The sequence below is a fragment of the Loxodonta africana genome, chromosome 9, assembly GCF_030014295.1.
Source record: "Loxodonta africana isolate mLoxAfr1 chromosome 9, mLoxAfr1.hap2, whole genome shotgun sequence".
Taxonomy (NCBI): domain Eukaryota; kingdom Metazoa; phylum Chordata; class Mammalia; order Proboscidea; family Elephantidae; genus Loxodonta; species Loxodonta africana.
The window spans coordinates 77675056-77688574 of NC_087350.1; the positions used below are offsets into that span (position 1 = coordinate 77675056).

The 13519-nt window shown below is 48.5% G+C and overlaps 1 protein-coding gene across 1 annotated transcript in view; it reads right to left on the bottom strand.

The window, feature by feature from the left end:
• The window catches only part of COL15A1 (collagen type XV alpha 1 chain), a 116900-nt gene that overhangs the window by 53025 nt on the left and 50356 nt on the right, over positions 1–13519 (bottom strand). Inside the window, exons 6-8 of the mRNA XM_010587804.3 lie at positions 7323–7470; positions 3020–3132; positions 464–619 (exon numbers count right to left, since the gene is read on the bottom strand). Of these exons, the coding sequence (XP_010586106.2) occupies positions 464–619; positions 3020–3132; positions 7323–7470 (417 nt within the window). The remainder of the gene's footprint in view (positions 1–463; positions 620–3019; positions 3133–7322; positions 7471–13519) is intronic.

Sequence of the window (13519 nt, forward strand, 5' to 3'; positions counted from 1 at the left end):
CTGGACTCCTATAAGTCTTCATAGAGTCATCTTGCTGGTCTTGCTGGTCCACTTGCCTCCACACCCCCATCCTGAAGCTCCTCCTCAAGGTCTCACCTGCGGCATCCTTTCCTAGGACTTCTTTGCCCCTGAGGCTGGGTCATGGGCCCCTTTTCTGTGCTCCCAGCGCATCCTGTGCTTCTCCTATTGCCCCACTTGCCACTCTGACCCAGGAGCCTCATCTAATCTATTTACCATGCACCTATGTGAGCCAGGCCAGCGCCCAGCAGAGTGAGTCAAGCCTGTTTCTCTGCCTCTCTGCTTGGTGTCCACTTGGACTCAAGACCACAGAGGCTATCATCTGCATAGTGCAGAGAGATGAGGAATACAGTGACTGCTTCTGCCTGAGAGTCATCCTCAACCCTCCCCCCAGCAACCCAGCCCCGGGAAAGCAGGGGAAGCAGGGTGGGCACTGTGTACTTACCAGAGTGACCCACTCCCCGAGGCTCTCAGTGGACATGGACAAGGCTTGGCCCTCGGTAGGCACACTGCCAGTCTCTGTTTCCCATGTAGTGTTGACAACCCCCTCAGCTTCCCCAGCTGCTGCTGTTGCTGCTAAACCTTCTTCAGTATGTAGATCCTGAAAACAAAGCCATCATGAGACAGCATGTCATTGAGCCCGCAGCCCTGATCAATGTGTCTGTGCTGGAGAGAAGAGGCTGTTGGGGCGCCTCCAGCAACGTGCATTTCCGTAGATCCTTTAGCTCAAAGCACTTTCACATCTGTGACTTCACCCTCACCCCACAACAGCACAGAATCACAGGGACAGGGGAGACTGTCAAGGCACCTATGTCTGCTGTTTGACTTCGAGCTTCTGTTTGCACACCCCAATGGCAGGGATATCGCTGTCTCCTGAATTAACCTGTGCCAGGACTAGACCCTTCTACCAGAAAACCTCTCTCCACACTGAGCTTCCGTCTGCCTCCCTCTGGCCTCCTCTTAGTGCCCATCCAGAGCTGTGAGAGCCAGTCGAATGTCTTTGCCCATGGCAGTGCTTCAGATGGGCAGGCGGCAACTCCAACCTCCTCAGCCCTCTCCAGACAGGAAACCATGGCTTCCTCTCTTTCCCTGTGACTCAGTTTCCTTTGAGAAATGCACAGATTTCTCTGAAGGTTACGTAACAAATGAGAATATGGAAACAGAACAGCTTTGCCTACTGGTGTCAACAAACTATGTTTTATCTGTTTCCCAAAGTGTTTTCCTTGTTTGTTTGTTGTTGTTGTTTGCAAAAAGTAGTTCCTTTGGATACTAAAAAGCTACTAGGCTTATAGTCAGACAGATTTCCTTGCTGCAGGACTCCTTCGGGCCTTTAATAAGGGGACTACAGAGTGGAGTATTTCTCAAGCTCATTTGACCACAGAATCGTTTTTCTCCATGTAACATACTAAGTCCTTGAAGGATTATTCTCCCAAAACACAGAGAAAAGATGAGTTAAAATGAGATTCTTTCTGACTCAACTTCAGTTAAAGTCCCAAAGTTCAAGAACAATTCAATAAGCATCCTGTAACCCATACATCCTGAAACAAGGAGCCAGACCACTGATGTGGGACACGCTAAGAAACAATGAAACCAGTTCTATCAGCATTAGTCCATCACCTACAACCAGGCTGTATAAGAAAAGGTAAAGAATTCATTTGGGGGCTGAGTGACTGGACAGTGAGAACATCTTTGGGGAAAATTTTCACTGTGCCATGGCTTTTCCCCTTCCCTCCCCTTCAATACAAGCCATTTGGTGAGCTTGATATGTATTCTTTGGAATTTGGGAGACAGAGGGACTGGTCTCTGACTCTCTCCATGGAAAGACAAAAGGCGAAAGCAGGGAGCTACCTAGACCCAGAGCAAAGAGAGAGAGCAGTCTGCTCTGCAGTGGTTTTACTGGGATAAACAAGACATTGCTCCTCCTAAGAGAGCGGCTAACACAATCTTGAAATGGACTTTGCCCCAATTGACCATGGAGCCATCTAGAGGGTCAGGACCACCAACAGTGAGGTGGAAACCCAGGCAGAAGTTAAGACCCAACAATGGAATTGTAATCCCAGACCCCCTGCACAAGGACCTCCAACGAGTCACAAAAGCTCCCATGAGAGAAAGTTCCAGCAATCAGGCATCTTCCACACAAAAGCGCCAGATCACAATTTAACCAGCCAGGTAAAACTGTGCCTTTTCCCCCTGACCTTTCCCCAGGTGGGCAAGACCCTGCCCATGTTAAGAGCTGCTGCTATGGGAGGTGGGCATGGGGAGAAAAGAAAGAAGCAGGAAACTAGAGAGGAAACTCCTGACTATGCTTCCTGTCCCTGCTGTAGGTTCCTGGCCTGCCTCAGGCCTGCGTATGGAAGGGGAGGAGCCGTATTTGTATTTCTGTTGAATTTCTGGTATCATACTGGATTCGGCTGGACTTTTAAAACACCTGTGAAAATAGACTTATCTGATAAGTGACGGGGAGAGCTATAAGAACTGAGTTTCCATCACAGGACAGGGAAAGAATGAGCTGATACTGTGGGTTGTTAGCAAGGGCCACTGGGAGAAAAATACATTTGCTTGAATTCTGCACCCCACTGTTTGCAGCATTTCAAAAACTGGCTCTGCAGGTGACAAAGCCAATTAGCAAGCAATTGAGCAGACACACCTGTAGTTAATCTGATTCTGAACTGAAGGGGCTCAAAGGGCTGAAGAAGCTGTGGGAACTTCACAATTGAGCAGGAGGCAGGTGGTAACCTGGGAGAGGGGAGAAGGGCGCCTGGGCAGGTGTGAGAACGAGCCTGAGCTGCATCTCCTCCCCCTGTCCTGGACATCCCTGAGAAGCCTCTGGGGCCCTGGGACTCCTCACCTCCTCTGTACCATAAGGAAGGAGGCAGCCTCCATCTCGTTCAGTTAAACCCTCGTGGTTCTCTAGGATACCCAATAAAAGTCACCATCAAGTTGGAAATAAGCAAACAAATTTACTACCAGCTTAGGAAATGAAATTCGCCATTTTACTCACCTTTTCTTCCATGACACCAAGGAAGGCCCCATCCCCTGAGCCACTGTCTGTTATGGAGTCACCGTCCACAGTGTGGACCCCCTCCAGAGTGCCATTCAGGATCTCCCCAGACCCTACAGGAAGCAGGCATTCTGTAGTTAGTAACTACATTTTGCAGTCTTGAAAAAGAATGAGGTATCTCTTCCTATTGACTTGGAAACATGGCCATCACACAGGATTAAGAAGGCAGGCGTGGGGGGCTGGACAAGTTGCAGAAAAACAAGCGTAGAAAGGTGGTCTTGCTGGTGATTCAGACCACGGGCTCTGTTCCCAGCTTTGGGGCCTGAATCCCACCTTGCCACTTAGGAGGAACATGGCCTGTGGCAAGTCACTTAACCTGTGCCTCAGGTTCCTCAGCTATACAAGGCCGTAATAATGACTCCTGCCTTGCAGGGTTGTTACGAGGATCATGCATGATACCATAAGGATTAAACAGGTTAATATACAGAAAGCATGGAGTACAATCCCTGGGGTGTAGTGAGCAATGGATGAATGTTAATTAACTGTTATAGTCAGTGTGGTTCTCTATATGAGTAGATATGATTTATTATATGTAATTAATTATCCCTACAACAATGCTTAACCATCAGTGTCCTCCTCTAGAGGCTAGGAATGGAGGAAGTAAACTTATTTTTTGGCTCAGACAACTCTGCATTATTGAATTTTTGCTACAAGCACACGTTTCTCTTGCAGCTTCACGAACTAATGGAGCCCTACAGCAAAGAAAAAAATTATACTAACACAAATGCATGCCTGCTAAGCTCATCCCATGCACTTTCGCGTTGAATCCTCCTGCTAGACCATCCATCCCACCTACAAGAACCCATCTGACCACCTTGCTGCCAATGGGGCAGAGCCAGGATGGGAATCCCACATTTTTAGCCACCGCACTATCACCACACAGCATGTGTGTACTGCCCTGATCTGCATGTTAACACATTATTACTGTTAACCCCATTTTGCAGAGGGGGGAATGAGGTCCTGCAGAGGGTAAGTAGCTGGGAGGGGCCCTGAAGCCAAGTCAGCCTGCCCCGATTCTGGGCCCTTTCCATGCGTGCTGTGCTCAGGCATGTCCCACGGTAAGAACAGCATGGAGGGGAGGGTGCCGAACTCTGCAAGGGACCCTGCACCCACATGTACTCTTGAATGACTGAATGCCCAGGAGTGGTCAGCCCCTTGTCAGTCATTCTTATCCTCTCTTCTCTGACCACCAGGGGGTGCTGTGCAAGCAGCTGGCAGGACCCCAGCCTCTAAGTCCACACCCTTTGGTGCATGGAGGTGGAGGAGCATATTGTTGGTGTCAGGGAAGCTCGGGATAAAAATATTAGGGGCTTTCCCTAGCCAGAAGCAGGGCTCAGGGCTCGGTACCTTTCCCCCACCATCTGGGCTGTCTACCCGACAAGAAGAAAAGGAACATTTCAGCCACCTCGATTGTTTCCACTTGGCCTTCTATCTGCCAGAAAAACACATTTGCCTGATTCCAGGGAACAGGCAAGCAGTGCTGGGACCCAGGTACCAGCCTCCATTTTATATTATATGCACCCATCAGCCTAAGACAGACCTGAGCCCAGAGCCCCACAGCCTCTGCCAGCCGCTCACTCTCATTCAGAGATTCTAATTCCACCCCTGAGAACAGCACTCACAATTTATAAACCAGGTCCACATCCAGGCCACATCCAATCCTCTCATCAACCTAGGAGGCAGCAATTGGTATCACTCCCAGAGGACAGTTAAGAAATCTGAAATCTGGAAATGTTAAGCAGCTTGCCCCAGGCCTGGCAGCCAATAGGTGGCTGAGCAGGGACTCCATCCAAACCGTCTGACTCTCGACCCAGCAGTCTTTCCACAGCAACACCCTGACTGCTTGGTTTTATTATGACTTTATTAAATTATTATAAGTCTTTTTCTACTCAGTGCTGTATACCTTGTCTCTCCCATGGGCTTCGCAAGTTTAGATTTTAAAAAAGCATTCATTTATGGATGGCAGAAATAAAAAATATGTATATATATTATTACAGAAGACTTATAAAATACAGAAGTAGGAAAAAGAAAATAAAAACCACCCATAACCCTATCATCCACAGATATATAACATTTTAGTTTATATTATTCTAACACACACTTAGACACGCACACACATTATCACTCTCTAAAAAAACAGAAAACAGCTGCCGTGAATTTTGACTTATGGCAACCCCATGTGTATCAGAGCAGAACCGTGCCCCACAGAGTTTTCAATGACTCATTTTTCAGAAGTAGATCACCAGGCCTTTCTTTCTCACTCTCAATGTTGTTGTTGTGTGCCATCAAGTGGATTCCAACTCATAGTGACCCTACAGGACAGAAGAGAATTGCCCCTTAGAGCTTCCTAGGCTATAATATTTATGCAGCAGATTGCCAGGTCTTTTCTCCTGCAGAGCACCGGGTGGGTTTGAACCACCAAACTTTCGGTTAGTAGCCAAGCGCTTAATCATAAAAAAAAAAAATATTAATCATAGCTATATATAGGTATAAATAATGTATACAAAATTAGAATCATAGCAAACAAACAGTTTTCAATTCTGCCTGTTTCTGTGGAATATACCATGATTTATTTCCCTGGGTCATTAAGTAGTCTTTTATATTATCAATTTTAGGGCTGCTCACAGGAATGAAATATAATTTGCCCAGCCAATCCCTACTGTGGGTGCTTTGGGTTGCACTGGCTATTAGGAGCAGTGCTGTTAGGAGTGACATTGTTCCTAAATCTCGGTGGTCTGGTGCTGGCTGTAGTGCTGCCTCTCTGATAAAGGGCAGAAAGTGCAGGCCAGTCTCAGGGCATGGGCACACGTAGAGCTGCAGCCTGGGTATAGAGTCTGATCTTGGGCTCTTGCCAGAGCTACTTCTGCACAGGTGGAGGAGCAAGGGGTAGGGGTGAAAGCACTGGACAGGTAGCCAGAAGGCCAAACTCCCACCCAGGCCTGCTGCTGACCCGCTGGGTGACCTTAGCAGTCCTGGCCCCTCTCGGACCATCGGTTACCCAGGTTTCCCATGTACACCTCACAGTTTTGATGACAGGATCCTCTGGATCAGGGAGTTTGTGGCAGAGGCTGGAAAGAGTGGGGACTCTGGTGTCAGCTCACTGGCTGTGTGAAGTGTGGGCATGTCACTTAACCTGTCTGAGCGACGGTTCTCCCATCTATAAAATAGTGGCTAGTGACTTCAGTTCTGAGTTAGCAGGGTGTCAGGGGGCCATAGCCTCAGGAGTTCCTCCAGCCTCTGCCAGACCAGTAAGTCTGATCTTTTTTTGTGTGTGAATTTGAATTTTGTTCTACATTTTTCTCCCACTGTGTCTGGGACTCTCTATTGTGATCCCTGTCAGAGTGGTACGTGGTGGTGATAGCACCATCTAGTTCAAGCCCACTTTTCAGATGAAGATTAGACAAGTCTGTAAAACAAACAATAACACACGTGGGGAACATGTTTCTTAGTTCAATCAAATACACAGGACCAGATGGGCACCTCCTGCCCAAAAGCAAGATGAGAAGGCAGGAAGGGACAGGAAAGCTGGATGAACAGACACGAGAACCTGGGGTGGAAAGGGGGAGAGTGCTGTCACACTGCAGGGATTGCAGCCAATGTCACAAAACAATTTGTGTATAAATTTTTGAGTGAAAAATGAACTTGTGCTATAAACTTTTACCTTACCAAAAAACCAAACCCATTGCCGTCGAGTTGATTCCGACTCACAGCGACCCTGTAGGACAGAGTAGAACTCCCCCATAGGGTTTCCAAGGAGCAGCTGGTAGATTCAAACTGCTGACCTTTTGGTTAGCAGCCAAGCTCTTAACCACTGACAAAGCACCTTGAGCACAGCCACCACCCCTCTGTCAGTGGAAGCTTGCATGTTGCTATGATACTGAACACGTTTCAGCAGAGCTTTCAGACTAAGACAGACTAGGAAGTAGCAATCTACTTCCAAAAATCGGCTGATGAAAACACTTTGGATCACATCAGTCCCATCCCATTGTGCTTGGGGTCTCTATGAGTTGGAAGCCAATGCCTCGGCAGCTAACAACAACAACGTAGCCTTACATGAGTTACTTAGCTTCTCTGTTACTTGATTTCCTGGTCTTGTAGGTAAATGAAGAGTACCGTAATTCCTTCCTCAAAGGGTTGAGTGGAAGGTTAAGTGAAACCCTGCATGTTTCACACATGGCTCAGGTGGCACACAGGGCTCACGCAGTGCAAGGGCACTCCATACGAAGGTGCATCATGGACTTGCCTTCCTCGGAGATGCTATGCACAATGACGCTCAGGTTCGTGGCTTCCGGGGTCTTCTCAGGCACAGGTTCGCCGGAAAGCTCCACGTCCTCAGAAGGAGGGGATGGAGTTGGAGGTGTGCTTATGGGCTCTACTTTCGCTTCTGTAGGCTGAAAGGAGGAAACGAGACTTGACAGTAAAGCAGGAAAAAATGGCAGTGAAAAGAATATATCCACGGTGCAGGTTAAACCCACAGGAAAACCTACATCCGCCTGTCGTTTACCTGGGCAATCACGGAACCTCCCAGGGCCTGAGAGAGGTACCCGCTAAAGGTAATTAATACATTCTGTCCAGTTTACAGCAAGATTCTGCTAATCTCAGCCGAGCTCTTTGAGCACAGAGACCACACGTCTGTGATCCCTGCATTCCAGCTGGCACAGGGGAGGAGCTCAATAAAGAGCTCTTAAATGAGGGAATGAATGAACGAATGAATGAATGAGCCAAGCTGCACTCAGTAACTGCTGTATAAATCCCATTCCAGGTGTGTGCTGGTCATGGATGCCCATGAAATGAAAAATGGGCGTGGTTTCCTTCCAAGGAAACTTTAGCATCTGTGTAGCTTTTCCAAAGCCAGTAAGCGTCAACCAACTTTACCAGCTAGGGGGCAAAAAAGGGCAGCCAACAGCTGGAAACACAGAGCATGTCAGAAATCCAGACAGAAATCTTGACATAGGGCTGTGGAGGTTGTGACATCACCCCCAGACCCAGGATACAGGTGGCAGCTCACGAGACCCAGGGCTTGTCAACATTCAGATGGTCTCATCACTTTCTGAGCTTCAGGGGCTGCGCAGTGAATGGAAGGATTCTGTCGACCAGTGTTGAACTTGTGGTGTCAGCAAGAAATAAAGCTTTGTCTTGTTAAGACATTAAGATTTCAAGGTTAATTTGTTACTGCAGCATTATCTGCCTATCCTGACTAATAACAGAAAGTTATTTCTTTAATGTCAGAATCTAGGGTATAATAAATCTCTGGTCCATCAGAACAAAGAGGATTCTTAGGGGCCCCATAACTTAGGGTTTGATGGTTCATTCCTTACAGTCAGATCTTGGTCAAATCCTAGCTCTCCATTTATTAGCTACGTTATGTTATGTTCAAGTCATGTAACTTCCCCAAGCCTCAGTTTCCTCCTCTGTAAAATGGAGACAATAAAATAACTATTGGGAGGGTAGAACATGCATGGAGGTGCTCGGCACAGTGCCTGACCTATAGCAAGAGTCCCACAGATGGTAGCCCTCATTAACATCACTGGAATTCTAAAATTCTAGAAAGAACAGCCCCTTTACAGTGATTTTCTCTAGGTGCTGGTATGAAAAGGGATTGTCTTATGTTTTTGTTCATCTGCACTTCTCAAAATTTTTAATGGTAAATATGGAATATTTGTGTGATAAAAATAAGTCTATTGTTTAGAGTACTATAATATCTTCAGGGTGGATATATGAAACAACACTTCAAGGACATGGGTCTTGAAGAATGAACAGGGTTTCAGAAAACAGAGGGAGGGAGGATTTGGGGTGAGGAAGAACATGACATTGCCAGGACCTGACAACTTGGACTTGACAAAAGCCAAAGGTTTGAGGAGAGAAGGAGGGGGCAGAGCCTGGGTAGACAGGCAGATGGAGGGAGCTGATTCCTCGGTGAGAAGAAGAGGCATGGATTGAGGGCAATGGAGAGTTGCTGTCTGGTATTAGGCTGGGAGTGGCATGGTCACATGTGTGCTTTGGAAAGCTCACTCTAGTGGCAGTGAGAGCATGGATTAGGGAAGTTGAGGTTTAGGCCAGAAGACCGGGAGGGTGTAATAAAGAGGCCCAGTGAGGCAGAAACTAGGGCAGTGGTAGGGGAGCAGAGAACAGGCACCATTCCAGGAAAGGTTGTGAAGAAGTAGACTTCCCTATGTCTCCCCAGCTGCAGACACCATTTAGCAGGGCACGTAAGGACTCCCGCCCCCAGCAGTTCCTCCCCTCTCCTTGTGAGGGGTCTGGGCAGAAGCCACTTTGCCTTGGATCCCTGATGATGCCAAGGAAGCCTAAGAAAGCCCTGGAGTGAGGCTGCTTTACAAGGCATTTGGGCTTTGGAACAAGGCAGGTGGGGTGGGTGAGGGGCGGGAAGCACAGGAGAATGAGGTAATGCTGGGCTAGCTCTGTAACTCGAGGTGCAGAGGTTGGGTTTATATGAAATCACTGACTCCAGCTCATCAGCCCCAAACTTCTTCTGGCAAACCCCCAGCAAGGCAGCTACAAGCCCCTGTTCAAGGGCAGAATACCATGCTGGCAAGCTGACCCTCGGTGTGGAGCTGAGAGGCCTGCCTCAAGCAGGATGCTGTTGGCTTTCAAGGGTCCACATGGATGTGGAGCCCATGAGGCCTATGATATAGCAGGAATGTTGAGTCATTTCCTGAGACCCTACCATGTGCCAGGTCCTTGGCTTAGCCCTGGGGATACAGAAGGAATAAATAAGACAGAGTGTCTGCCCTCAAACTGTCGGACCACGGGGGAGACAAGGAAGCAGACCCAGACACAACTAACCGTGATGTAATGTGACACAGGGAACAGCAGAAGTGACAGCCAAGTGCGGGGAGGGGGACCTGGCAATTATGGCCTCCCAGGAGGGGCATGGGCCAGATCCTGAAGGACAGTTAGGAATCTGCAGAGAGAGGGGTGGGGAAGGGAACTTCACGCAAACAGAACTGCATGAGCTAAGGCGTGAACCTGCTGCTGCCCAGCCGATTCCAGCTCATGGCGACCCCACGTGTGACAGAGTAGCATTGTGCTCCATAGGGTTTTCTTGGCTATAATCTTTTTTGGAAGCAGATCACCAGGTCTGTGCTCCACAGCACAGCTGGGTGGGTTCAAGCTGACAACTTTGAGGTTAGCAGTCGAGCACAAACCTATTGTGCCATCCAGGGACCTTCAGCTAAGGCATGAATGGAGGTGAAATTGCTTGGTGTGTTTGGGGAACTGGGAGCATTCGGGTGTAGTCACAAGAGAGGCCCTCAACCTTGGCTGTGGTTCAGAATCACCTGCAGAGCTTTGTCTATGTCCAGATTCATGGACCCCCCTCCACACCTACTGAATCTGAATTTCCAGCTATGCAGCCCAGGCAAGTGTCTCTTCTCAGAAGATCGCCACCCCACTCCCACAGGTGATACCGACGCACAGCAAGGACTGAGAACCAAAAAACAAAAAAAATAAACTGGTTGCATCAAGTCGATGTTAATTCTAACTCAGTAAAACATAGAACTTTCCAGAAATGGAAAACTCTCAGCTGAGGCTGACTGAGCACAGGGCATGAATGGGGTAGCAGAGACTACTACTCTAAAAGGGGAGGAAGGTAAGGAGGGCCTGGCTTTTTAAGTTCCTAACGGCTCAGACGGTCCATGATTCAGCTTGAGGGCTGTGGCTTGTGTCTTGAAGGGTGGGGGGCTGGAATGAGTGAGGACAAGGAAGTGAGATTCACTCCAAGAGAGAAACCAGACAGAAGGGAGGGGAAAGTCTGAGGGAGAAAAGGGAAATCCCCGTCCTTGGGGGTGGCTGCTAAAGAGAACCCTGGAGCCCTTCCAGGAGATGGTAAAGGGGAAGTTCCCAGCTGGGCTCTGTGTGTATGTGTCTGTGTCTGTGTCTGTGTCTGTGTGTGTGTGTGTGTGTGTGCAAGTGACAGAGGCCTAGACGTAGAACCAAAACCTGGTTCTGCCACCTATAGGCTGGGCACCCTCAGCAAGGCTGGTTAAGCGTCTGTGCCTAGGTGTCTGACTCTGTTGAATGGACGGGAAAACACCTCCCTGCAAAGGACACTGAAGGAGGGGAATTGCTCTGCAAAGATCAACACCAGGAGCACGTGGAAGACATTCTGATCTTCAGAACCAGACAAGTAAGCATCAGGATGCGCAGCTCCTGGGTCTCAAAGCCATAGCGCTGGGTGAATTATCTTAGGACCAAGGGCAGCTGCAGGGATGTGACAAGCCCAGCAGCAACTGCCACCAGGCAATCAGGAAGCAGGCGCTGGGGGAGGGCCCAAGAGCTACTGGGCAGCCTCACTGTGTGCAGCCCTGCACTGAACACCCTAACGCTTCATCTCCCTTCATCCACACAAGAGACCGAGCAGGCAGGCGACGTCAACAACAGCCAACACTTGCTGAGTGCTCACCATGGGCCAGGCTTGGTCCAGGGCTCCAGCATGTGTCAATTCCTCTAACCCTCATGCTAACCCTGTGAGTTTCCATCTTAACCGAGGGGGAAGTTTTAAGACCGGAGATGTTAAGTTACTGGCTCAAGGTCAACAACCAATATTTGGCAGAGTTGGGACTCACTCTCTGTGGGATTCTAATCTGCACCAAAAAAAACAAAAAACAAAAAAAACCCTTGCTGTTGAGTCAATTCCACCCCATAGTGATCCCATGTGCTACAGAGTACAACTTCTCCACAGGGCTTTCTTGGCTGTAATCTTTACAGGAACAGAATGCCAGGTCTTTCTTCCATGGCACCAATGACTGGGTTCAAACAGCCAACGCTTTAGGTTAGGAGTTGAGCACAAACCGTTTGTGCCACCCCGGGACCATCCAATCTGCACCAGTTCTGATAAAAATCACTGAGATGAGTGAAGATGGTGAATATAAAAGGAAGTGTTTTGGGTGCCTCAAAGGCTATGAAATCCATCAAATCACAAACAACCTTTTTTGCCACTTCTCCACATATTTTGGGGATTTGTTTCATAACCCCCCATATCTGCCTCTGTGCGTGCAATACCATGGTCCAGGGGAGAGGCCCCAGGTCGGGAGCCAGGGGGCTCAGGCTGGAGTACTGACTCTGCCCTGGAGTGACCTTGGCAAAGCCACCTTGCCTCCTGAGCGTATGTCTGATGCCATCTCCCTTGCAGGATTGCAAGGAGGAAATGAAGGTATTACGTACAAAAGCACCAGGCACATGGTGAGCATCTAGAAAAGCTGGTCCTCTTTCCTCCCCTCTCTTCATCCTTTCCCATTCCTCTGTCCGTGTCCAAAGCTGCCTTCCTGTCCACCAGGAAGTCATCCCTGACCACCTCCTCACCATGATCATCTCATGCTCTCAAACTAAATCCTCTTCCTGTCCCTCTCTTGGGCCACCTTGGGTTATTGGGATCTCAGCTTAAGTCTGCCCGCCTCAGAGACTGCAAACTAGTGCACTGTGGTGGGGGGTACAGCATCAGACTGAGAAGGCCCAAGGGCCACCGCTCTGTGCTCTGCTGCCCTGTGCCCTGGACATGCCCATGAGGTGGCCAAGGGCTGATGGGCACAGAAGATTGCAACACTACCCAGCAGCAGCCACCCTACCAGTCCCTGGGTAAGCAGTTGATTCTTAACTTCTTCCATCCCAGCTGCCTGAGAATTGGCTGTGGTCCTGGGGATAGGCCCCTGCATCACTGTCCCTGGCCAGTAGCACGGGGTCACAGCCTGAACCCTGGACAGGTCATTGGGAGGCCCATGTGCTAGCTCAAGCTCTGCCCATGCAATCTTGGGAAGTCTCTTCCTCTCTGTGGCCTCAATTTGCCTATCTCTACAAGGGGAAGTTTGAAAGAGGTGTCTTTTAAGTCCTTTCCGCTTGTAGACCAAAAGGAGTCATTCAAACAGAACAACTCATTCAAATCAGGAAAGGTGCGTGTCAGGGTTGTTTCCTTTCACCATAATCAAACTGTATGCTGAGCAAATAATCCAAGAAGCTGGACTATGAGAATAAGAATGTGGCATCAGAATTAGAGGAAGACTCATAAACAACCCGCAATATGCAGATGACACAAGCTTGCTCACTGAAAGTGAAGAGGACTTGAAGCACTTACTGAAGACAATCAAAGACTACAGCCTTCAGTATGGACTGCACCGCACCACGAAGAAAACAAAAATCCTCACAACTGGACCAATACATTATGATAGATACAGAAAATATTGCAGTTGTCAAGGATTTCATTTTACTTGCATCCACGGTCAGCAACCATGGAAGCATCAGTCATTGCATTGGGTGAATATGCTGCAGAAAACCTCTTTAAAGTGTTGAAAAGCAAAGGTGTCACCTTGAAGACTAAGGTGCACTTGACCGAAGCCATGGTATTTTCAATTGCCTCATATGCATGTGAAAGCTGGACAATGAATAAGGAAGACCTAACAGAATTGATGCCTTTGAATTATGGTGTTG